At 40.6% G+C, this 27,204-nt stretch overlaps 1 protein-coding gene across 3 annotated transcripts in view; it reads right to left on the bottom strand.

Moving 5' to 3' along the window:
• Positions 1-27,204, bottom strand: part of CACNA2D3 (calcium voltage-gated channel auxiliary subunit alpha2delta 3) — a 717,368-nt gene that overhangs the window by 112,811 nt on the left and 577,353 nt on the right. For all 3 annotated transcript variants that reach the window (XM_089522601.1, XM_089522591.1, XM_089522612.1), the window contains 7 exons: positions 27,069-27,136; positions 23,388-23,433; positions 23,148-23,245; positions 20,014-20,107; positions 16,608-16,703; positions 14,776-14,897; positions 10,674-10,754 (listed from right to left, as the gene is read on the bottom strand). In XM_089522601.1, the coding sequence (XP_089378727.1) occupies positions 10,674-10,754; positions 14,776-14,897; positions 16,608-16,703; positions 20,014-20,107; positions 23,148-23,245; positions 23,388-23,433; positions 27,069-27,136 (605 nt within the window). The remainder of the gene's footprint in view (positions 1-10,673; positions 10,755-14,775; positions 14,898-16,607; positions 16,704-20,013; positions 20,108-23,147; positions 23,246-23,387; positions 23,434-27,068; positions 27,137-27,204) is intronic.

Genomic DNA, 27,204 nt, shown 5'->3' on the forward strand with positions numbered 1-27,204 from the left:
TCCCTCAAATCCTCCCCTACAAGTCCCTCAAAGCCCCACAGCCCATCAACTTAAAAAAACAAACCAGTACAAACATGTAAAAATACCACCCACTTGCATAAGCACCCCAGAACCCTGTACTACTCACAAATACACAATCAAAGCACTCCTGATAGATAGCCATCCATTTAAAAACCTCCAAAGAAGGAGACTCTACCATTCTCTGAGGGAGTGTGTTTCATTGCCAAACAGTTCTTACTATCAGGAAGATCTTCCTAATATTTAGGAGGAATCCCTTTTCCTGTAGTTTGAATACATTGCTCCAGTCCTAGTCTCTGAAAAAACAGAAAACAAGCTTGCTCCATCTTCAATATAACTTCCTTTCACATATTTAAACAGGGCTATCATATCACCCCTTAAACTTCTCTACTCCAGGGTAAAAATACCCAGCTCCCTAAATTGCTTCTCATAGGGCATGGTTTCCAGACCTTATGCCATTTTAGTTGCCCTTCTTTGGACATGCTATAGCTTTTCAACATCCTTATTGAATTGTGATGCCCAGAACTGGACACAATATTCCATGTGAGATCTGACCAAAGTAGAATACAGAGATACTATTACTTCCTTTAATCTAGACACAAAATTCCTATTGATGCAGCCTAGTATTGCATTGACTTTATTAGCTGCTGCATCACATTACTGGTTCATGTTCCACCTATTGTCCACTAAGACTCCTAGATCCCTTTTGCATGTACTGCTTTCAAGCTAGGTGTCCCCCATCCTATATTTGTGCATTTAATTTTTACTGCTCAAGTGTAGTATCCTACATTTCTCCCTGTTCAAATTCATTTTATGAGTTTTATTCCAGCTTTTTAATCTGTTAAGATCATTTTGAATTTTGATCCTGTCCTCTGAGTTATTGGCTACTCCTCCTAATTTGGTGCCATCTAAAAATTTGATAAGTATGCCTTCTATTCCTTTATCCAAGTCATCGATAAAGATATTGAATAGCACTGGGCCCAGGACAGAACCCTATGGCACCTAACTAGTCACTTCTCTCCAGGATGGAGAGGAGCCATTGCTGAGGTTCAGTCAATGAACCAATTAAAAACCCACCTAACAGTCACATTATCTAACCCACATTTTACTAGCTTTTTTGCAAGGGTATTGTACAGGACCTTGCCAAAACCTTACTGAAATCTTTGATAAATTCTACTTCTTGTCACTACTTTGAGAGGGAATGGAGAGGGAAATAGAGGCATTTGAGTTTGCTGTTTGGGGAGTGCACCTCACAGGGTTCTGGGAAGGCAAAACTAGTTACTGTGGATACAGTTCCTCCCTTATATTAGACAAGAAAATATTTCTTCACTAGTATCTGAGAAAGAGTATAAGGATCTTATATCTGAGAAAGGGTATTAGGATCTTCTGACCATTTTCTAACCTTCTAACGGATGCCCATGAACCTCAGGTTGGAGGCAGCTTGTTAGGAAACTTCACTGTGTAAATAGCCCAGATTGGTTGTATAATGGAGAAGGAAGGTCCCAGACAGTGTTGAAGATAGCTGTGCTCAACCCAAGGGGGGCATTTCTCTCTTCCAGGTCAGCTGACCAGCATAACAGCCTAGCTATGCATTTAATAATATATCATTGCATTTGATTCCTTCCATTAAGTTGCAGAACTACTTGCATGTCTGTATTGCAGTCTTTTGCATCCTGGATTTGGAGTATATGGGGCTCTTTTTTGGATATCCCTCCTTCAGCACTCATGCACCGAGCACAACCTATATTTTCTTTTGGCAGCTTTTTAAAGCCTCTGCATATTTTGAAACAACATAATGAACTGTAAAACTATATACTTAATTCAACCCATGGTTATCACCAAAACCAACTATTTTCAGCAAAAATGTTTACTAACATTTACTGTCAGCAGACTTCAGGGAGCAGAGAGTATAGATCTAGTCAGTTACATTAAGAAACACAAAGTTACCATTTTGCAACATGAGATATTTAATTCTTAGCTGTAGAAAATGTAGATGAAAAGAACCATTTGCTGTGTATTCTTTCAGAACTACAAAGTATCTTCCACAATTTCTTGCAAGTAATTTGCAACTACATCATACATTATTTTTAGATATCTGATGTCATGCACTCCAACTGTCCTGATCTGGCAGAGAAAGTCATGATTAACCCTCTCTTGCCAAACTTTTCCAGCTGCTTTTAAAATGTCCCAATTTTACATTTTCCCTCCAAATTTTCCCCTTCATCCTCAGCTTTCTTCAGTTGCTGCAAACTGAATTCAAAATCAAAAGGCAGTTTGCACTCATTTAATTTGAGGAGAGAGAGACAAGTAGAGAATGGGGGTGGAATGTTGCCCTTCCCTGTAGACTCAGCCAAAAGCAAATTTCTACAGCCTCTCCTAGTTTATCTGTTTTTCCTCATTAATAACTTCTGCCACCTTGCCCACAGTCCTGATATTGTTTAGCCATGCTTGTCCCAGTTTTTATCTGTGAAATCTTGGAGGGTATGCAATAAATGCCAAAATACAGATTTTCCTACAGTGATTCACTGTATCTGTAGAAACACTGACTTGGGCACCCAAAGTTAATAGCAATAGCAAAAGTTAAAACAATGACATTGTCTGAAGGAGATCATTCTATTTTATTTCCCAGTGAAAAATAGTGAAAACAGCTATCTAAGGTTTGGAGCTGATAATTTAAATGTTTACACTTTGACAAAGCAGAGAGGTGTTCTAGAATTTGGTCTAGACAATGAGGTTATTCAGACATCTTTTTTTTAGCACAACGGTCCAAATAATCTAACTCATGCATTCTGGTTTTGTTGTTCATGCTATGGAACCACATCTATGTGCATCTCTGTGAGTTTTGTTGCTCACACATGTTAGCACTCGAATAAAGATGGGAGTCAATGATGGAGATGTATTCGAAGCACATTCAAGACATGCAAAGTTTTATGCCAGTTCATCCTGGGTCTATCTGCATCAGTTATTCACACGTCCAACAATACAAATATTTTAGAAAAACCAGGGATTATTCAGATGGTGAAAATAATCCAGGTAGAATCTAGGTTAAATCTTTGTTGTTCACGTGCATTTTGAATGCATCTGATTAAGCAGGAGAGGAGGCTGGCAAAAAAACCATTTATCTTGGGTATTTTTCCAGGTTTTTCTAAAAGATCCATATCATTGGCTGTGTAATTAACCAATGTGACTGGACCTGGGATAAACTGGGATAAAGCTCTGCATGTCTTCAATGTGCTTTGAATAGATTCACATCATCAGTTCCATCTTCATTTGAGTGCTGACATGTATGAGGAAGTGAACTCAAAGATATGTGCATAGATGCAGTTCCATAGTGTGAACTAGCCAGGAGAAAGAAGAAAGGCCCTCCAGCCCCTCTGTCATGGTCCTGGCCTTAGAGGGAGAGAAGGACAGGCACAGCTCTATCTGGCCTAGCTGAGAGACACAAGAAGTGTCCTCCCTCCAGTCCATCTGCCATGGTCCAGGACTCAGAGGGAGAGAAGAACTGCTGGACTTGATCCTTTTGCCCATTGCCATTCCCTTCTCCTTTTGTGTCATGTCTTTTAAACCTGAGGGCAGGGAATTGTCTAATTAACCATTTGTAAGTCATTCTGGCAGAAGAGTGCGGTATAAAATATCTGAATGAATGACAAAAACTGGAATGTGCAAGTGAGATTATTCACATCATCACGGAGGGGGGGGGGCAGTCTGAATAACCCCTTGGGAAAATACCTAAAATTCCCTATTCCAGGTTAAGTGGAGTTGTGGATACTCAGCCCCCCCCCCCCCCAAAAAAAAATCAGATGCATTTGAAATGTGTGTGAACAATGAAGATTCAATCCAGAGTCTACCTGGATTATTTTCACCATCTATATAACCCCAATTTTGTACTTTCATATTGGAACTTTCTCCTCCTTCTCGTGCTCTGTGGCACGAGACATCTTTCTCATCTTTCCGGAGAAGGTTTTTTGAGTACATGTGTATAGGAAGGATGGCATGACTGCAGATTTGGTTAGACACAGCAGGATCCAAGAGAAATAAACCTTGCTTTTGTTTTTACTGTATACAAAGCACATACTGAAAGATGTTGTTTCTGTCATTTTGCTTTCATATGTTATATCTAAACAGACTGGTATAATATTAGTAATTCACAGATGAGATAAAATAAAGACTACAAAGATACAAAGTAGTATGTCTATAAAATGGACAGAGGGGAAAAAACTGCACATTTGCAGAACTAACGTAAGTGTGATGCAAAATGAATGTAAAAGGACTTGTTAAATGCAACCATTTATTAGGTCTTAATGGTATATCATCCCACTAGTACATTTAAATAGCAAATAGCAACACACCCACATATGACTAGCCCTTGAGAAAGAGATTCAACATCACATTGTAAGATGTAATGAACCAGACTCTCCTTCACCACCAGTGAATGCACACACACACATACATTTTACTTTTCTGGAACAGAAAAAAAAACAGTTTCTAAATAATTCTAATTCTGGGAAGACTGAATTTTTGGATGTCAAAAATGTGGTTGGAGATAGGTATATACAATAATATCTATCAGATTTTTAACTCCAACTACATTTTTTGCCAACCAAAAATTCAGTCTTCCCAGAATCAGAATTATTTAAAAACTTTTTCCCCCTTACAAATATACACAAATGTGTATTCAAATTCTTCAAACCCAGGTTTTTGAAGGCAATTTGACTAGAAACTTGGGTTAACTTGGGTTAAGATCCACAGTTAAATCTAAGTACTCTACTTTAATTCTTATCCAAAAAGAAAAAGAAAAAAGGATCCATTTGTTTCTCTGGGTAGAGTGATGAAAGGTGAGAGCTTAGTCCGTCCTGTAAGTATCTAAAACAAGGACTACTCTCTTTGCCATGGCACCAGTTCTGACCTTTTTGAATGCCTTGCCAGGAAAATGGTGGCAGTGACAGCTCTTTGGTGCTTCTCCTCAAAGGAGCACTGTGAGGAATCATGCTTTGAAGAGTATGAATACACATTTGCATGTATTTTTCAGTTTTTTGGGTTAAAATCAGGCAAAGTTAACACATTGAAATTAAAGGCTATAATCACTGCTAATCACCTTTCTTTTCATCCCTTTATACCTGTGTGTTTTCTCAGCCCTGCCTATGCCCAGTTGCCTCCTCTACACATCATACAGCCACAATTTACTACAATCCCCTCCTCATCCATCCAGCCTTTAGTGTAAGCACAGTTTTACTTGCCAGAATTTTGTAAATTCTTTGGCATAATTTTATTTTTGGCTTCGTTCTTTGCATCCTTTCTTACATATCTCTAAGTTTTACTCTTGGCTTATCCATGGGTCAAATCAAAATACATATTTTTGCCTCCAAAACCTTATAAGTAAGGGTGACTTATAGTCGAGAATATATGATATACACCTAGACTTTCAACCTGCTTTTTATGGAGTCCCTCATTGAAGGGTCCCAGGCAAATTTAGCAATTATGTTGTTTGCAAGCAGAATTTCAGTTTCTTTGTACCTGGGCCACACAGCCAGGAGAACTCAAAAAGCAATTATGAGAAAATGACATTGTGGTGAAAACACCTTTCTTTCTCATGAGTCAGTTTATCTAGTAAGCTATTTTGTGTTGTAAGCTTTTGCATTATAAAAAATAAGTGTTTGATGACATTCAAACTAGATGGCCAGCATGCTGTTTACAGTGAGAGGTTATCCCTACATCTGTTATATGTTATTAATGCTCAGTAGTCTCCCCTGTTCTTCAAAATGCCCTATATTCACATAGTATAGAGTTATTTACATTTTCCAAAATGCTAGGCATGAATTATTTGAATGTGTTCCTTTACAGGCTGAAATTGGCATACATCTTCTTAAAAGCACATTCAAACTTTCTTTTTGTATCCTTATTTTCACAAAAGTAACTCAACAGACATTTGATCAATGTATGGTATTTCACACAATAAAACAAACATAAACTATTTTTATCACATTCATATACTACTATTCTTGGAAAAAAAATACAAGGTGGAGAAAGACAGAAGAAAACAATACCCACATTAAAAAACTAACAAATGTACTTAAAAACAACAAAATAGCCATCCAACTACTAAATTTATTTAAAATGTCAAATTACACATTTGTGTCTCAATGCCTTTCCTAACACTAGTGAGCGTAGAGACTAATAATTTTGCATGGACTGCATTTCACACTTTGGGAGTGACAGGCCTCTGTAGATACTGGTATCCAAAAGATGGCTCTTTCTGCAAATCTTCATAAGTGGTCATTCTCACAATCAGTCACACAGTTCCTGAAAAAGCAAGGCACTGAGTGGTTCAGGATTTAAAAACCCACACCTTGAATTGTGCGGGAAAACTAATGGCAAATTTGAAAGGTCTTTTACTCTCAGATAATACTGCCTTTTGCACTCATCAAAGTTTCTGTAAGCATGGCCCTACACAAAGGTCACTGTAGTAATCAAGATGTGATGGGACTAAGGTATGGATAAGTTTTGCCCAAATCAAACTAACCTGGGAAAGGTCATGCTGACAAGGTCAAATGTTACAGTGCAGCTCTCTGAAACTGATGACAATCTCTCAGTTATTTCTGAACTCTGTATCTGGACTATCATAAGAATGTGCAGTGATGCTTATTTCTTCCTTAACTCATTCACTCAGTCACTCACTCATGTAAAGTGTCTACTTCCCAATAATAATCATTCTAAATCAGGTGAATATCTTGTCTAAAAGCTTTCGAAACAGATTACAGTAAATATAGAACATAGGCCTGAAGCAGATGGGCCAAAGGGAGAGGTTCATTGGGGATTGATAGTGGGCTCCTCCTAGCGGCTGGTTTGCTCATGTTAGTCTCGAATATCAGTATGCAAAGGGATCTTGCAGCACCTTTGAGATTAACTGTGTCAAAGAAAATGGAGCATGAGCTTTTGTAGACTTAGCCTACTTCCCCAGGTGCTGTAATAAATAGAACAGAATAGAATAGAATAAAGGGGCTCAACACACGAGTGGCGAAATACCGCCCCTGTTTGGCCTGGATTGTTGCTGCAGTAACCAAACAGCACAGTAATGATCTGCTCCCTCTTGGGAACAAAAAGAAGTTGCTGAAAGCAGCTTCCTGGAAAGGGTGCGATTGGTGTGCTGGCTTGCCGTGACTGCGCCCCTTCCGTCCAGTGCCATTTGGGCACTGCGCCATACTCACATAATCAAGGCGCCCCCCCATGTGGAGAGAGGCATGCCATGATGGCAGCATGCCAGCAGACTATGGCTACTGGGTATATAAATGCCCAGCCTCAACTAGCCCAAGTTCGCCAGCAGGATGGTGCAAATTGCCCATCTGTACTGCCCCATAGTTTTGTTTGCAAGTTTCCAGACTTTGTATCTGAAGTCTCTAGATCTAGAGGCAAATGGAATGGTAAAGGTCAGTGCTTTGCAAGCATTCATATCTGGAGTTCACAAAGCCTTTTGGCCTTCTATGATTTGATTTGGAATATGCATATGACTTGGGCATTTCCATCCCCAAAAGACTGGGGAGGACTTAAATGGAATGTCTTGTAACTTAAAGAGAATGACTGTTCCCTGTTCCAGGAGTAGACTGGACTGACCTTAACACTATCAAAGGCACCATTCATTCCCATGAGACTTGAAGTGATGGAATTTCACTGACTGTTTCCAATGTATTTGGTGGTCTTTATTAGGAACAGTTGCATGTATTCAATATTTATTTGTCACCTTTCCTATCCAAAACAACAGAGAAAGGGCACATCTGGAAAAGCTTGGCTACAGTAGATATCTGCTGGTAGTGATTTATTACAAAGAAATAAAGGATTATTTAAATTGCAGCACTCATTACAAAATGAAAATATTATAATAATTCATATTGTTTAGAGTATTTACAGAAACAAAGTCCTAATCTGGTTGAATTGCCACTAACTCTAAGTAAAAAATAAAAATAAAATAATAAAATAAATCCACCTCAGGCCCTGTTCCTATGCATGTTTCACATGCACAGAGTTCACTGTGATTGTGTCTTAGACTGAGAAGACAAATTTAAAATGTGTGCTTATATCAGTATTCTTGTGGCCAGCTAGTATTTCACTTCTACCAAAGTGCATCTTCCTTCACGAATAAGGGCAAAGTCACCCACAAATACAAGCAAGACAGTATTCTCCCCATTGTTGGTTTTGCATGGATGACTCTATGCCATGTTTGATAAACTGCCACCCTGTAGTTCAAAAGTGGAGAACTACTTGCCCTCCAGAGGCATGGTGGGACAATTTCTATGCTCTTTTTAACCACTTATTATGTCACTGTAACTGGTGACATCTACAAGATAATCTCCACACCCCTAATGTACAAAAGGAAAAGAATAGTAAGAAGAGTCTGAATGTGAAAGTGTAGAGTATTTTAAACTAACCCGCATTCTGCTGTTTGGAAGCCAATTATTTTAGAACAGCCTTTGCTAAAATGGGTAATTTCCACATACGGTGGACTAGAGCTTCCATAATCCCTGAAACACCATAACTGAAGTGGCTTCTATAGAGAGAAGCTTGATAACATCCTGGAAAGGCAGATAAGAACCTCCAGTCATCACAGGCACCCAGGCCAGATATGTACCAAAACAAGCTGTGTGTTGTCTCCATCTCAATATACTGACCTCTCCTTGTATAGCAACACTTTACAACACTGCAGATGTTGCCTTGGGGCAGCAGCAGTAAAAATTCTCAAACTGTATGGCAATTTATGCCTTTCTGATTCAGGGACAAAAAACTTACACATAGGTTTTACTTTGCTTTTATTTATTTATTTCACATCTTTTCATTCTCTTAAATTCCTTCCACCCCATATTGTAAGACATCTGAATTCAAGAGAGAGGAAAGACTAAATTTTGCTCATAATTAGACTTATAAGAAAGGTGAACATCCCAAAAGCTCAAACCTATCACATACTACTGATGTGATCACCTTTTTGACACCTCATTAAGGTCCTTTAACTGTTTGTATCATTTGATCATCAAAGAACTCCTTGTGAATAGTTCTCAAAAGGTGGTCAGCTATGTTAGTCTGTTGTAGCAAAAGTCAACTAGGGCCGCATTCCCACTTACAAATAAATCACTTTGTGATCCGAACTGATGGATCAGTGTGGTAGCAGAGCATGTTTCACACTACATTTGCCCTGATCACATTTTCTTGCTGCAAAATAAAATAAAATAATCCACTTCTGGTTCACATGGATGAATGAATCAATTCAAAATGGACTTGCTCCAGCTGGCCAAATGGCAAATTTAAATTGATTTCAATTCATGTCTGGTTCACATTTGCGCGGAGTTGATTTATCCAAAAAGATGCGGAAAAAATCAACATCAAAAAGATGCGAGTTAAATGCATCTAGCGTGTGGACCCCCCTCCAAATCACTTCAGTAATTCAGTTCAAGTGCAAACCATGGTCATTTAAACCAGTTCAAACCAATTTGCGATCTGGTTTAAAAGGTTGTGGGAATGAGGCCTAGGAGTCTTATGGCACCCTATAAACGTAAAGCAAAATTGGCATTACCTTCTATAGGTTCAGGCTACTTCATCAGATGTGTGGAGTTTTCACCTAAATTGGCAGACTATCATACTACACAGTATGCAATGCATAATGTGAAACCACAATGTGCAGTGTGCAACTGAAATGCACAACACTGCTGCATGCACAATTAAATTCCTGCTGCTGTTAGCAGAATAGGTCTGCTGCACTATGCCAAATAAATTACCCAAATGCACAGTGCAACATACACATGCATACACCACTAAGAGAATACCATGCTATGTTCCCATTTAAGTGTCATGGTTCCATCCTGTGGAATCTTGGGATTTTCTAGTTTGGTCAAAAGGACTAGAGCTCTCCGGCTGAGAATTCTAAGAACCCATCATTAAACTGCCAGGCCCAGGATCCCAATGGCAGTTGAAGTGGAATCACAGTGCTATATTTGTGTAGTGTGAAAAGCCCCAGGAGAGAGAGAAAGAGAAAGCCATTATCTTTTCTCTCTACCTGGTAGACAGACTTGTACTGTAGATACCCTGGACTCATCTCAATCTGAGCTGACTCCAAAATAATAGTTTCTCATGTCTCAGTTTAAATAAGTTATTGAGGTACACTTTAACAAATCATGATTGCATCATTTCACCTATTGTGAACAAGTAGTCTGGAGAAAAAGCAGTTGAGCTTTGGTGTTGCTTTCAGTAACACAGTACACAGATTTTCTTACCAGGGTCTCTCCATATATTGTTGTACATAAGCATCTAACTTCATGCACAGCTATGATGCATGAGACTGCACCCCATTAATTAAAAGGTAAAACAGGAAAACAAGACTTGATATTCCACAGCTTTGCCCACACTGATTTTGTATGTGTTGATAATTATTGTTTGGGTTATGGTAAAGCGACCCCTACTAGCTTATAAAAAGTTTCCTTTGTTCAAGGCATTCAGAATCAAGCCTTTTAAGGACCAGAGGCCTGCAGTGACCCAGACATTAGCTCATTAAATGGCACTTTATTGAACTTTCTTCCAAAACAGCCTTGAAATGAACATTTTTATAGGCAGTCTAAGGAACTTGAGAAAGCCAAGCCTGTTTACAGTATTGATGAAAAAAGAAGCAGCAATTTTACCTGCTACCACTGGAGATTTTCTGTCATCTAGCAGCTGAATGGAAGTACTTGCTGTCACCACATTGCTTTTGTTTGCTGTTTCTGAAATATTAAAAGCAATGGCTATTAAAATCATGTTGCACTATTACTTATCTTAACTGTTGTTGACATGTTCTCACAGCAGCAAAGAAAAATCACCAAATATTTTCATGACCTAGTCAGAGCAAGCATGGATATTTCAAATATCAAAGCTCATATCTAAACAACAGCTCAGAAAAATCTGGCTTCAAGACTACAAGATGATTTTTAAATTATTGCTTTTGCTGTGTCTCCTCAAGTCATTTCTGATATATGCAACACTAAAGTGACCCTATCATGGGGTTTTCTTGGCAGTCTACAATGCAATTAAAGTCTCTTCACTCCGCTCTATTCCTCTAATACTCTTCTGTATCTTGACCTGCTTCTGTCCAGTGTTATATGAATGAATACCTTATGACTGTTGTAGCACTCAACTGATTTCTTGAAGAAAATATAAAGGTTAAGATACCTGAAATAATCAATATTTTTTCCAATTAGCAGCTCTGCTATGTTCTAGGAATAAAAACCAGAAGAGACTGCTTTTAATGTGGTGAATAAATAAATATATAAATAAATAAACAAACAGCAGGAAGCAGTGGTACAATAGTGAGTAAAGTCAGACATAAAATCACCTCACAGAAGCTGTTTTTACAGAAATGAATGGAGGCTTTCCTCCAAATGCAAACATCACATTTAGGAACATATGAACATTTGGGATTGGGAGGGAGAATTTTATTGGGACTATGGCAGTAAGGAAAGGTTAAAAATATCCTGGTGCTTGTAGTCTCACTGCTGATTGGCCTCTTGAATACATTAAAAACACCAAACAATCCTGTATGATAGAGTAACAACATTTATACAATTAACATTATATTGTGTTTGGCCCTAAGGTTGTGTGGTAAAAGTTATTCCAGATCTTTCTTACCAGACACCTACAAACAATTCACTAAGCATCTTGGAAAAGATAATCTCCAGGGGTTTTATAATATATCAAATTTAGATTGACAGTGGGTTTTTTAAAAAAAGGGGCCTGAGAGCGAGGCAGTGTGGGCCCAGGCCCTTCCAGCCGGGTACTCAGTTAAGGACCAGATCAGGTTAGGTGGGCGGGGGGGGGGGGGCGGTGTTGCCTTGGTTCATAAAAACACTCTCTCCTTAACCAGGATCCCAGTCCGGAAAACAGACCACATCGAATGTATTTACCTGTCCCTGAAGGCTAGAGACAGTCTGGGGATTCTGTTGGTCTACCGGCCACCCTGTGCTCTAACAGACTCCCTGGCCGAGCTGACACAGCTGGTTTCGGAACTGGTGTTGGAGTCCCCTAGGCTTCTTGTCCTGGGGGACTTCAACATCCCTTTCGAGGCCAGTGATATTCCAACAGGTGCGGCTCGGGAGTTCATGACAGCCATGGGCCTGTCTCAACTAGTCTCAGGGCCAACACATTGTGCTGGTAATACTCTTGATGTGATCTTCAGTACGGACATGGAGGCTCCGTGGGCAGAGATCTCTAATGTCTCTCCCTTGTCATGGATGGATCATTTCTTGGTTGAGGCTAGAATCAAGGCTTCTACCTTTATCCCCCCCGGGGGTGGTGGACCTATTAGGATGGTCCACCCTCGAAGGCTGAGGGAACCCATAAGGTTCCAAGAAGCCCTAGAGGGGTATACGACTGGTTCTGACGGCGATTCTGTTGATGCCCTAACCGACATCTGGGATACCAATCTCTCTAGGGCTATATACAGTATCGCTCCCAAGCGTCCTTTCCGGCCTGCTTCCAACAAACAACCCTGGTATACGGAAGATCTCAGGGAAAGGAAGCGGGCCGCGCAACGACTAGAGCGTAAATGGCGAAGACATCAGTGCTTGTCTGACAGGACACTCCTTCGCTCTTATTTGAAAGCTTATGGAGCGGCAATAGGTGCAGCAAAGAATTCGTTCTATGCTGCACGTATTGCGTCCGCAAAGTCGCGTCCGGCAGAGCTGTTCAGGGTTGTGAGGGAGCTAACTCAGCTCCCTCCCTCCCTGAGCCCTATCTTGAAGTCATCTAAAGCCTGCTGCGATGATTTTAACAACTTCTTTGCGGATAAAATCTCTCGGATAAGGGCTGATCTCGACGCCAGTATTTGTGCAGATCCTGTAGGAGAGGTGTCCGAAGCGTCCATGGCCCCTGTTATACTGGATCACTTTGAGTTTGTTAGTACCGAGGAAGTGGACAAGATCATTCGAAGTGTTAGGAGAACGACTTGCTCCCTTGATCCCTGTCCCTCATGGCTGACAGCCCAGGGGGGAGATGCAGTGCGACTTATGTTGCATCGCATAATTAACACATCTCTAAGTGAGGGTCAATTTCCATCTAAATTAAAATTAGCAGTGGTCAAACCCCTGCTAAAGAAGCCCTCCTTAGACCCCCTGATTCATAATAACTATCGGCCCATCTCGCTGCTGCCTTTTTTGGGGAAGGTGATTGAGAGAGCAGTCGCTTTCCAGCTTCAGTCGATCTTGGATGACACCAATTTTCTGGACCCATTTCAAACCTGCTTCCGGGCAGGCTATGGAGTTGAGACTGCCATGGTCGCCTTAGTTGATGACCTCCGTCTGGGCATGGACAAGGGGAGCGTGTCCCTGTTAGTGCTCTTGGACATCTCGGCGGCCTTCGATACCATTGACCATGGTATCCTTCTGGGACGCCTGAGGGAGTTAGGAATTGGGGGCACTGCTTTGCGGTGGTTCCGTTCCTACCTCTCGGGCAGATCCCAGATGGTGGAGCTGGGGGACTGTCGCTCCGACAGGAGGGCCATGACATCTGGTGTCCCTCAGGGAGCGATTCTGTCCCCTATGCTATTTAACATTTACATGAAGCCGCTGGGAGAGATCATCCGGAGACATGGGGCGAGGTGTTATCAGTACGCTGATGACACCCAGATAGTTTTCTCTATGTCTCCGACTGATGCAGTAACTAAGGATGGCATCTCTCCTCTTGATGCCTGCTTGGCGTCGGTAATGGGCTGGATGAGGGAGAACAAACTCAGTGTGAATCCAGGGAAAACGGAAGTACTGGTGATAGGTTCCCCGGCTTTGGGTAGTGAGATCTGTCACCCGGTCCTGAACGGGGTCACGCTCCCCCTGAAGGACTCGGTGCGCAGGTTAGGTGTACTCCTTGACTCGTCGCTCCAGCTGACCTCTCAGGTGGATGCGACGGTCAGGAGTGCTTGTTATCAGCTTCGGCTGATACGCCAGCTGCGTCCCTACCTGGACCGTAAGGACCTTGAATCTGTTGTACATGCTTTGGTAACCTCTCGATTGGATTTCTGCAATGCGCTCTACATGGGGCAACCCTTGTACCAAAGCCGGAAGCTGCAATTGGTGCAGAACATGGCAGCCAGACTGGTCGCTGGTAGTTCCAGGTCGGACCATATAACACCTATTTTAAAAGATCTTCACTGGCTGCCTATTCGCTTCCGAGCTCAATACAAGTTGTTGGTTTTGACCTATAAAGCCCTAAATGGCTTGGGCCCAGGGTACTTGGAGGACCGCCTCTCCCCATATAATCCGCCCCGCACACTCAGAACATCCGGGACAAATCTGTTGGAGGTCCCTAGGTCAAACCTTGTACGGACCTCTCAGAGGGCTTTTGCCATCGCTGCCCCTTCATCTTGGAATAAGCTCCCTGCAGAGCTTCACTCCGCCGCCTCACTAGCTCTCTTCAAGAAAAATCTGAAGACGTATTTATTTCGGTTGGCCTTCCCACCTTAGTTAGATTGTTTATTTTCCTGCCCCTTATTTTTCCCCTTTCGACTCCGGGTCGCTGTAAATTATTCTTTTTCTTTGCCCTTGACATGTGTATTTTATCGATTTCCTGTTCCTGTTTTTTGTAGTAATGTTTTTAACTTTCATATTTGAATTTTCACTTTCTATTGTAAATTTTGTAAGCCGCCCTGATCATATCTATGGAAGGGCGGGGTAGAAATAAAATTTATTATTATTATTATTATTATTATTATTATTATTATTATTAAAAAATAGCTGTCAGTTTCATGCAGTGACAGACCTGTACTGAATGGAATGGAGTAGACAAAGCTTCCTGGGATCTGTTCAGCAGCTCTTCTGTACCAAAGTGGGAAATGATCAGCATTAAAAATATTCTCCTTGTCTTCAGCTGTCAAGAAGTCTCTTGAAACAGAAGGAAACATAAAATGTTTGCTGGAGGGTTTTTTTTTAAATAGGGGCATTGATAATCTCACTTAACAAAATCAAGGTATATTTTGAGTTCTTCTCAATCAGGTAGCTAACGACTAATATCAATTTTTGCTATTAGTTAAATCAATTAATACATTAACTGTTATTCTCTCTGTTTCCAATAACTTTCAGAGGGAGATCACACAAGATATTACCCACCTGTTGAGAAACAAATGTAGGAAAGCTATGGTATATAATGCTGAGCTATTACTTTTCAGATTCTTCAATGACTTTGTTTCACAAGACACCATGGCCAGAAACCAAAGGACCTGGGGGAATCATATTTTTTTTCTACTTGGTTGTATTGGATCTTCCTCCCCGAGAATTTATTCCAGTGAATTATTTCTGCCAGTTCTGCCATTTATTTATTTATTTGTTTATAAAAATGAATTTACCAATCTATGGGCCTGGACAGACAGGCCAAAATAAAGATGCTTTGGGTAACTTTGGAGGTATACTATTTAAATGATGCATGCGCCCTAAGAGGCCGGAAGCCATGCCAAAGCCATGCTCCAGTCCTAAGGACTAGAGCGCAGCTTTGGCGCAGCTTCTGGACTTTTAAGATGTGTTTGTCATTTAAACAGCATATCTCCAAAGTGACCCAAAGCAGCTTTATTTTGGCCTGTCTGTTCAGGCCCTATATCCCCAGATCAAACATGAAAACAGGCACAATCACTGGTTGGCAATATTTCTAAAATGGGCATGGGTCTGCTTTAGTGAGTCAGACACAATTTACTCCATGCATCTGTTTGAAAAACATGCTCAAAGTGAGTATTTTCTCCTTAAAAAACATACAAACAAACCATGCACACTACTGGCATGAACAATACTTGCAGGTGGAAAAAGGCAAAGGTTCATAGAAACAGGCTTGACTGATCTGCTCATCCCTATGTCAAACATCCATCTCCCCAGCACTTGCCCATGACTCTGTAGAGAGCAAGGAGAGAAGCACATATGTGTTTTCTCCCTTTGGGGAAGTATGTTATTTAAATAAGGTTAAGTCCATAGCACTGTAGCCTTTATCCACAGTTGCTTTTGAATGAAAGCACATGGTGGCTTTTTCAACAGGAATTAATTTTAAAACTTGAGAGATTCTGTTGATGGATTTCTTGAGGCACACCTAGTTTGGTCCTGATTTGCCCAAGACTCTAAGTGGAAGTTTAACCAGGAGACATGCTTCTATTCTTAAGCACATGTTTGGCACTGACACTAGGACCTATAAAGAAGATTACTAACTGCTGGTCTGAGTTGGTGTAAGGCTGTTCCGTTTATCCAAGGGCATGTGAAAGAAAGTGAAACATAAATGGCCAACAGGATTTATAATCTACTGCACCATAAGAATTTCAAATTCTGAATGCAGGCATTTTTATTTTTATTTACTTTTTTGGACTACAGCTCCCAGAATCCTGCAATCAGTGTAGCCAATGGTCAAGTTGCCTAGGGGAATCTGTAGTTAATCTCAGTATAAATATTATAGCATAGTAAATTCTTTTAAAAATGAAAGAAATGTTTCTTGTCTTTTAATATATGGAACATGAAATAGATGTAGGTAATCACTGGAAAAGAGAAAGAGGAAATATTTCATAATTATTTGCATGCTTCTCCCCTTCGTGTGTCATATGCTTATGTATTCATACTACTTACTGATTAGTTAGTTGTTCTGGCCCCACAAACAAATTGACACGAGAAAGACCTGTACGAGTTCCAAGAAAAGCAACTTCTACTCCCTTGTCAGAATTTCTGAAAGAGACCAAAAAGGGTAATAGAATAAGAGCATAAGAAGATCTATGCTGAATCAGACCATAGACCTGTGCAGTTCATCATTCAGTGGCCAAACAGGTACCTACAAAAAGGCTGCACAAGAATATTTTCTCTATCATACTAGTAGTGACAGGTTTATGCTATTTCATGTGTGCTCATACCAGATGTTTGCATAAGGGCTGTGTGATATTGGAAATTTTATTTTTAATCCATTGTTTAGTTATGCCCACTATGCAATTTGCCTTTTCTATAACAGCCACTCTAACAGTGGATATTTTTCATTAATCTTCTATTACAATCCCAAGATCTCTTCCTTTAGTCACTGACAGATCAGATCCCATCACATGTGAAGTTAGCATGCTTTGTCTCAATATTGTATCATGTCACCCTTGCTGATGCTGACTTTAATTTGCAATTTTAATGGAATTTCCCCCAATTTGGTGTGATCCTTATGGCTCTCAGAACAATCAATTTTGTTCCATAGCTGGTGATTTTTTCATGGGAAATGGTTTTTAATGCTGCTTTATCGTTATATCAGCCACACTGAGTTTTTTAAAGACAGAGGTGGCTGAAAAAATCTTCACTAATCAATAATAAAAATAAATACCACCCTAAATAATTTGGGATTATCACTAAAACTGGATAAAAATATAATTCCAGATAATTTATGGGGGAAAATTAAAAAGCAACAAATCCATTATTTGCTACCTTTTATTACAAGAATTGATCATTTTTTTCTGACTCATCACTTTCTGCAAAGAAATTTCTGCATCTAGACGTAACATTTCTAAATAGTAAATGAGATATAGCTATTTTATCAGAAATAGTAAATATAAACTAGGGTTGCAGTTTTCATCAGTTTAAATACATGCATAAGTACATTTAAGCTTCTTACAGTATTTGCCCAGTTCATCAGAGGTTGTAAAATTAAATGGACACAAAATTTTGCAGAAAATACAGATGAACCATTTCCCTCCAGCCTGTATTACACAAATAAGGCAATGATCCTGCGCATACATATTTCGGAATAAGTACCAGTAACATCCCAATATATGAACACAATTTGGCTGGAATCTTATTCCATATTTATGGGATCGTAAGCCAGACATACAATATTGTAACTTTTATGGCTACTAATGGCCCCACACCTCCCCTCCATCCAAAAGATTTCCAAGGTGCTGCAGATTGGGATGCTGGGGAAACAGATAAACTGATTAATTGAAACTGAGAGATTGCCACATTTGTACTTGTATCACAATTAAAAATAAGGCACAATTAAAAGCATAATAAAGTATTATATTAAACGCAATGCACTGAATGCACTTTTAATATTTCCATTTTATGCAAAACAGCCTGGACACAAGACAGCAGAAGCAAATCATTTTTGAAAAATCAAAGTAGATATTGGACATGTTATTGTTTGCCAGCTCCAGAACAAATCATGCTTGGAGGTGTGCCAGGTGGTAGCTTCCAGATTTCCTTATATCCTTTGAACTGGTGACTGAATCAGGAGATATGAAAGCCACAACTTCTCCTCTCCATCCCAATTTATTGCTCCCTATAACAGACAGGGGATGGAGAGTGAGGAAGCCTGGGGAAAGTCACACTCTTCTATGATAATGAGTTGAAAATAAAAGGAAAATCTCTGAACTGCACCTGGGCAATTCTAATGCCAGAGCAAAGCAAATCAAACCACAGCCCGAAATCTAGAAAAAAAGCTTGCACATAGCATCCTGATAATGGCACATGCCCACAAGTTTTCATTTAATGGCACAGTAGGCACTGCATGTCCTGGGAGAGGTCTCTGAAACTTTTATGTACTGGTGTGGAGTGAGGGGGGGGGGAAGCAATTCAACCTATGAAGCTGCAGCTGCTCTGCCCCCCCATCAATAGATGCACCCTACTTTCTTCTGCCTTGAGTGAAGGTCACATGTTTCTCCATCATGTGAATTTCTGCCCCCCCCCCCTCCGCCTTTGCTTCCATCCTCATCAGTAAGAAGCAGCAGAAAGAATCACTCCAAATGGCAGAAAAGACTGGAATTGCATGGACTTGGATGCGTTACAGACCGCCAAAAAGCAGCGGCCTGTACCCACCCCTTTCTCCAGGGTATCGGGGCCTCAGCGGCTAGAACGGCAGCCGCTGAGGCCCCGATCCGCCACTTCCCAGGCTACGGGGAAGTGGCAAAAGGCTGCTTCCCCGCGGCCTAGAAAGGGGTGTCCTTGGGACTTCAAGCCCCAAGGACACCCCGCAGCGGCAGGGAGGAGGAGAAACCCTTTCTCCTTTGTGTTGCTGGGCACAGCCGTGTGAAGGCTGCGCCCAGCGGCGCAAACCAGGAAGGAGCTCCGAAATGGAGCTCATTCCTGCTCCGCGCAAAGGGCACACTAAGCGCCCTGGTGCGGAGCGACGACATCACATCCGCGCCACCACATACAGAGGCGGCGCGGTCGTGACGTCGTCATGGCGGCCCCCATGTTTATGGGGCGCCACCATTTTGTATGGACTCAGTCCGTACTACGGTTGGGGGGTGCAGAAGCACCACACCTTCCTAACCCTAGTAGGGACTGACTCCGTACTAAAAGGCCAGTTTGTAATGGGCCAGAGTTTTGTATTTGTCCTGCTTAATGTAGGATCATGGCTTATGGTTGCCAGCATACATTAGAAGAAATGGAATAGGATGCCACTACAGTACAGCAATATAGGTCATTGCCTTAATAATTTATCTCACCATAAAAGCATGAAAAGATAATAACTATTTCTTCAGTTCCAAACTGAATTTTTTCAGAACAGCAAAATAAATAATATATAGTACAGGAGGTTGCAGTGCAGGCAGTTATTAAATACATCAAAAATGTCCAGGAAGTTTTAATCAACACACCTTTGACATGATATTTTGGCAGGGAACTAAAAGAAATTCAGGCTATGAGCCTAGCCTAGTTCTCTAGGTAGGGGACATCCCAAATATGGTTCTAATATAGAAAAGGCCCTGTCATTAAGTGGATGTTCATTCTTCATTCAGAAGCAGCTGCTCAAGCAAGTCCTCAGATGCAGAACCAGCTGCAACAGGGCATGTACAGGTGAACACAATCTTCAGTGATGCATATTTAACTGGAATTAACACATAAATCTTGGCTAAAAGAGATGAACTAGAATTCTAAAGTATGAAACTGTATTTTTTGGGTGCACCAGGCCTAAGAACAATAACTGAATGGGTATGATATTACCTCTGTCTCCTCTATCTTGACTAAAAAGCATTGCTAAAACATCATAAATAATATGTTGCTTACTTACTCTGATTTGTTTAGCGCAAGGCTGGTCCAGTATGCTTCTATTGGTGCACTCACCACTGCATCAAATAATACTTCTTGTATCAGTTCTTTATCACCTATAAAGTTATAAGCATTACTTTTTTTAAAAAAGGTGTTATATTATATTAAACCTTGTTTCATAAGGAAATCTTCATGGATTTGTGAAGCAAACTTGGATGCAGTCCCAGGCCCATTAATTTTGATGATAGATCTGCTCTAAGCATGACTGAGTACAGATCCAACCCACTCCATAGGGACTCTACAGATCTCTTGTTATAAGCTAGGTGTTTTTGGGGTCACCCTGACACTAGATGGAGTTGCAAGTTAGTTAAAACTATTTGATTTTGAGATAAGTGGTTGGGAACTCTCAAAGTTAGTATATCCTCTTTGCAGGTAGAATTCTGAATTTTAAATATTTGTTATATTAAACCTTGTTTCATAAGGAAAGAGTTCTGTATGTTCCTAATATATTTAGCAGATGATATGCTTGGAAACATCATTCCAGAATACTGGCCATGGCCCAGAGCATGTGCACTTCACTACATTACATACTCTAAATGATCATGAGCACTTGATACTTTGTGGACAATGGACAGCTGCTTGTGCTAAGCTGAACTGCAGTCAATACCATTTGTTTATGTTTATTTTATTTCAGGATTTAATCTTGATATTCTTAGCACTGTAATTTTATACTGGTCTCACTATCAGTAGTGTTTTCATAACGTCAAAAGGGAATACTACAGAAAATGCAAGGACTAAACAAGCTGGATACACAAAAAGCATCAGTTTTAGCAGCCACACATAGAATTTTGCTTGACTGATGCGTGTAAGGCCTTTACCAAGAATGCACTTTATGCAGACCAGGATAAATAGAACACTTTAAGTTACATTGCTTAGCATTTGTACAGCACTGAAAAGGTTTCAGATACATTATTGTATTATAATCTTTTCAAGTTGCTTATAAAGTAGGTCAACATCATTATTCTCCATATTGCAAAAAGGAAGAACCAAGGATTTGGGGACGGGGGGGGGGAATCTTGTCGACTCATGGTGTGGTCAAAGTATGATAACCTCATTTTAGTGATCTTGCCTCTACAGGGAGTTCAGACATTATCTGTTCAATGATCCTCTTGTTTGTCTTTTTGGCAGTCCATGGTATCCTCAACATTTTTCTCAAATGAATTTATTTTCTGTCCACTTTCTTCTCTGTTCAGTTCTCACATCTATACATGGTATGGCATACCATAACTTACATGATCCTAACTTTAGTGTTCAGTTTTATATCTTTACACTTTATGATCTTTTCTAGTTCTTAGGGACATCTTTACAGCACTGTAAAGTGGCTAGACTAGGTGTAGAAAAATATTTGACATTGCTTATTTCCTAGCTAAAAAACTGGTTTCATGACACTTGGGGAAACCATACAGGAAAAATAGCACAAAGGCATGAATGTTGCATGCTTTTTGCTTGGAATTAGCACATCCCGAAATGCCTCATGTTTTGCATGAAACCTCCCCAAAAGAATTCCATGAAAAAGAGCCTATTTTCCCAGAAACATACTTGGGGGGAAGTGTGTGTGTGTGTGTGTGTGTGGTGTGTATGTCAGAGAAAGAGAGAAAGTATGATTTTGCACAAAAAATTGTTTCTGGAAACAATAGGACTGTGCAGATGGGCAACTAAATGCCACCCATTTTTGCCCCAAGAAGGAGGCCATGGCAACCACACATTGCAGCCTCCGGAGGGACCAATAAGAACCCACTTCTGGGCGGGTCCTTTTTGCATCCAGGAAGGGGAGACATAGGCGTGCTTGTGTGCCACAATGCTACCCCTTGTTTGCAGTGCCATGTAAATAGGGCAAGCCAACATGGTGCCCAGGCAGCATGGTGAGGGCTCGGAGTGTCCGGATGCTCAGCCCTCACCGCGCCTACAGGCCGGCACAAAGTGCCAGTCTGCAGAGCCCCAATATTTCCACAGATTTCTGGAAACAATTTTTGCACAGAAAAATACTGTTTCCAGAAATGCTCATTTGGGTGCTGTGCACCATAATGTTGTGTACAGGCACATGCCAAGATGGCACCCGGGTGGCGTGTTGAGGGCTCGGATCATCCAGACACTGATCCCTCACCATGCTTACAGGCTGGCACAAAGTGTCGATCTTTAGAGCCCCAATATTTCCACAGAATACTGGAAACAATTTTTGCACAGAAAAACACTGGGCCGGTACAGATGGCCCTTTAAGATGCCCTCGTCACATGCTAGGGTTGTCTCGGGGTGGTGCTTCCAGACGCCCCTCAACCCTAGCATGTGATGAGGGCATCAAAATGGTGTCACCCTGTACACATGGGCACAGTAATTGTTATGCAAGTGCCGTGCGGCATCCGCATGGTGCCACGTGGCTCTTGCATAATGAGTGCACCAGTGGCGAACTTGTTACTCCGCAGGGAAGCCGCACGGTTTGGCAGCTGCAACTTTCCTGCAGAGAGAAAACAGGCACCGGCAGGGCACCATTTTAGGCACTCTCTACCGCGCCACTGTTTCCAGAAATGCACACAGGTGTTTTTTTTTTTTCATTCAGAATTGCTGTATTTTGTTCAGTTAACATCAACTGCAAAGGAAAAATGTATACATTTTTGGAAATAGCATTTTTTGCATATGAAAATTTTGTGTCTGCATGCAGGAAAACATTCACTATAAAGCTCATGTGTATTTCTGCAGATAATCTCCTAAAATAGGGGATGCTACAATGAGTAAATATCTGGTGAAAGTGGCATAGAAAGATCTGTTACTGCTGAAGGGAGAGAAAACTGCAGAAAATTGTTTCACATGCAAAGAAGAAACAGTTCAAGACTTACATCTCTATGTCAGATGAAAAAAGGGACTAGGTTTCTGTAAATTCAGCAATGATGTTAAAAGCAGGGGAGGGGGGGATTGTAACAGGTACAGGTTATAGGTAAAGGAACCCTGTGCTCTTTTGTATCTGGCCACTCAACCTATCTGTAGTGTACCTGCACCAAAAAAAACTTATTTTTTTGTTCTATAGAAGGCAAATGCAGTGTTTACTTGGGGAGATGTCTGCAGTATTTATCAGAATTCAGATTTAATCAGCAACATACTCACATGGAAGCAATGGCTCTTTCCCAGTGAGGTAGTTTTTAATAGCCTTCAGTTGAGTCATTTGGCGGTGCTCAGGATGCAAGTCTGTGTTGCAATATGACCTGAGGACAGAGTGGTTAAAAATAATTGTAACAAATGTTTGCAAGCATGACTCCCTTTGTCTTTCAGTAGGAAGAACTGGGCACACCAAGCATAAACAGAAGGGGTAACACATGCCAGCTGCGTGCTTTATTGAAGGCTTACCATTCATCTGCCAAAGATACATCAGGCTGTTCCAAGTCATGCAATCCTGAAAAAAATGACAAAGGGTTATTTTCCTGGGATGTATTAGCACCAATTCAGTATCTGTGTGGAGCTCAGGACAGCCATTCTTCTTCCTTGAAAACTAAATTTATATATATATATATATATATATATATATATATATATATATATATGCTGTATTTCTTCAAAAGTACAAGAACAAAGTGATGTATTGAGCAATCCTAAGTATCTGAAGATCATTAAATATACAAGTTTCTATATGTTAGACCACCAGAAGGCAAATAAATGGACAGGAATGGACAAGTAAAAAGTTGAAGGAACAGAGTTGTTATGAAAAGTGATAGACGAGAGGATCACAAATGTGGACTTGGATAATTGTTGACCTGGGAACGTAAGAGGCAGAGGTGTGGATCCTACCAGTTTTGGTTAAATCCTAAATCCACTGTAAAACCAGATTAAACTGAGGAGCTTGTTGCATGAACTTTAAAACCGGCTCAAGGCTGGAGCTGGGACACAGGATGGAGGCAGAGATTATTACATGCTAATTCGCCATTTAATCGCTGGCTGCCATCAACCCCGGTCCAAGCCAGGTCCCAGCCATGCTCTAACAGCACTTTGTTGAAGTCGAAAGCTTTCTGGCTTCTAAAAAGTGTTGGCGGAGCATGGCTGGGACCTGGGCTTGGGCTGATGGCGGCCAGTGATTAGGCAGCGATTTAGGATGTAATAATCCCCGCCTCCATCCCATGTCCCCGCTGCAGCCCGGGAGGCTTGAGCCAGTTTTAAAGTTCATGCAATAAGCTCCTCTAAAACTTCTGGGCATGCCTGAATTAAAGTGGAGCTACTTTATAGTATAGAATCTTATTCCACATCTTTCTACAGTTTTATTACAGGTTTGGTGATTCAGAGAGATACAAAGACACAGATTTCCAGTTGTGCTTTAAATTGGAAGGAGGTCTCAAATAAAGTGCTGTTGGGTTCTGTCCTAGGACTGACACTCTTCCATGTTTTATCAGTGGTTTAGATGATGGGTTGAAGGGAATCCTTATCAGTTTTGCAGATGATATAAAATTGAGACACATTTGAAGAAAGGAAAAGAATTCAAAATTAGAAATTGGGCAAAAATTAATAAAATGACATTCAGCAAAGGCAAAGTTCTTTGCCACAAAAACAAATGGACAGGTTTAGGATGGAGAACAATTTGATCAGCAGTACTAAATGTGAAAAGAACCTTGGGATTATTGTTGATCATAAATTGAACATGAGTCAGGAGTGATGTTGTAGCTAAAAAAGGCAAGTGCTGTCTTAGCCTGCATAAATAAAATACTAGTTTTCAAATCAAGGGAAATAATAGTCCCACGATATTCTGCACTGAACAGGCCTCACCTGGAGTACTGTGTTCAGTTCTGGCGCTTTATTTTAAGGAGGATATAGACAAATTATATGAGAAAGGCAACTAGGATGATACGAGGTATGGAGACCAAAACATAGGGGAGAGGTGGAAGGAGCTGGGCATGTTGAGCTTGATGAAGAGAAGACTGAGGGGTGACATGATCACACTCTTTAAATACCTCTTTAAATACTTCAAGGGCTGCCATGAAGGAAAGGGTGAAGGTTTGTTCTCTGATGCCTCAGAGGGTAGAACTAGGTCTATTAGTTTTAAATTATAGGAGGGTAGATTCTATTGAATATTAGAAGGAAATTTTTGACAATGAGAGTAGTTTGGCAATTGAATCAGTTGCCTAGAGAGTCTTCAAAAAGAGGCTACTTGCTGGGGATGCTCTAGTTGGAGATCTTGCATTGAGAGGGGGTTAGACCTGATTGCCCATGAATAGTACCAGAATTTTTTTTTTGGGGGGGGGGGGATTGAATAGTGCTTGTAGTTTTGTGACTGACAAGGTCTAGTGAGTGAGCCCTCTAATCATTGTGAGGGATATTAAAGTAATGCAGAAAAGAAATATACAGTATTTTTGGTTACTAATCTGCCCTAGATGCAGGAACATTAAAAGAAATCTGATGGATTCAGGGGTGGGTGGGGTGGACGGGTGTAGCACCAGGTGTTTGCTGTGAAAAATGCTGAGTGTTCAAGTCTTTCTCACTCTGCCATGGTACCTTCCGTATCCATTATCTACTCTGGTCCTATTCTGTCACCAGTGACTCTGCTGCCAATTGAGCAGAAAACAAAACCAATCAAGTCAAAATTCCACTCAAACAGTTTTTCAGTTTCAATAGCTTTGTAGCCTTTGTGTATCTCCTGCAGGATTTAGGTTTCATGCCTAGGAAAATCCGTAGTGTAATCTATTTTCCAACAAATTTAAAAATAAAGAGAGAGAGTCCACTCCCACCTGTTGAGCCTTCTTCTACAAAACCACTACCTCTCACCCTTCTAATTTTTACAGGTTTCTTAACTAGGCCCACCTCTGTGCCAATTTTCATAACAATAGCTCACAATGAAAACCCTGAGGATAGATGCAGTCTCCTTCTCGTTCTTCTTCAGCTCACCACCTGCAAAGGCTGCTCTTCCTCTGAACTTATTCATCTGAAACAATTGAGCAGTCTTTTAAATTCATGTTCATGGTTTGTTACTGATGTCCAAGCTAAATCTCATCCTTGGTGCACATCTCTAACACAGGGACGTAGCCAAGGGGGGTGTTCTTGGGGTCCGGACCCCCCTTCCATTAGAAAAATGAATGGTGTGTGCTGCTGCACCGCCACACCCAAGCCCCATTATAATGGTGGCACTTAGTCTGGACCCCCCCCTTCCTAAAATCCTAGCTACGTCCCTGTCTAACAGGAAATTGCCTTCTGTTGGGTTCATCCTTTTGTTCATCTATCCCAACATTGTGTACTCTGCTTGGCAGAAGCTTTCTTTTTGTCCTAAAAAGATGCCTTTTATGTTATTGGCAACTGAATTGAAGAAGGTTTGCTTTGAGTATGAGACCCTTTAGATGCAAAACATGTTCTCTGCAATTGAGCTATGATCCATTATAAACAACAAAAAAGTTCGTAATTGTAAGGCAATAGGAGATAAAAACTCTTGCACCCTATTTTTTTCCAGCACTCTAAAACAACAACAAAGGTCTCCAATGTTTTGGTACCAAAACATTCAAAAATCACACAGGTGTGCCTGTATGCACTGGAGTACAATTCAGAGAATAGAGGTATGTGAACTGATGCTCTTATGCTGACTGAAAAGTATAAATCTAATGTAAGGATACACTTAATGGGGGGACTATAATGATGCCTCCATATTGCCATTCTTTGTGTTGATGAACTGATTCCCTCCCCTCTCAAATTGTGCTTTCGGTTGTGTTCCCTTCATTTGATGTTAAATGTATGGGAGATGGAATAGGTAGCGCACTCATTTAATTAGGTATCATGTGTGTCTGCATACACAGATGAACAAAGATAAATCGGAATTAAAGAGAAGATGTCTGAACAATATATTAGTAAAATGGCTTAGGCAACCCATATTCTTGATACTAACCCTTAAGCCTTTTTTTAGATTCCATCTCTTAGAAGTTTCAGCCAAGTTGAACAACAGTAAAGAATTATGAGAGCTATAATCCAAAACAAAGATGCGCCACAATTTGCTTTGAAGCTATGATCATTCAACAGTTAATCTGATCTATGTAAAATCTGATTTAGGCATAAAAATATTACCTTCTTCAATTGTCACGTTCCCTCTGAAGAAATATTTGCCATGTCCTCGAGAGAGAGCCACACCTAAACTGTGCAGATAAACAAAAAGCAGACTGTGAAATCTGTGGCATAAACAAAGCTGGGGGGGGGGGGAGAG

Source organism: Sceloporus occidentalis, unplaced genomic scaffold, assembly GCF_023333645.1.
Source record: "Sceloporus occidentalis isolate IW3139 unplaced genomic scaffold, rSceOcc1.0.p SCAF_1, whole genome shotgun sequence".
Classification (NCBI taxonomy): domain Eukaryota; kingdom Metazoa; phylum Chordata; class Lepidosauria; order Squamata; family Phrynosomatidae; genus Sceloporus; species Sceloporus occidentalis.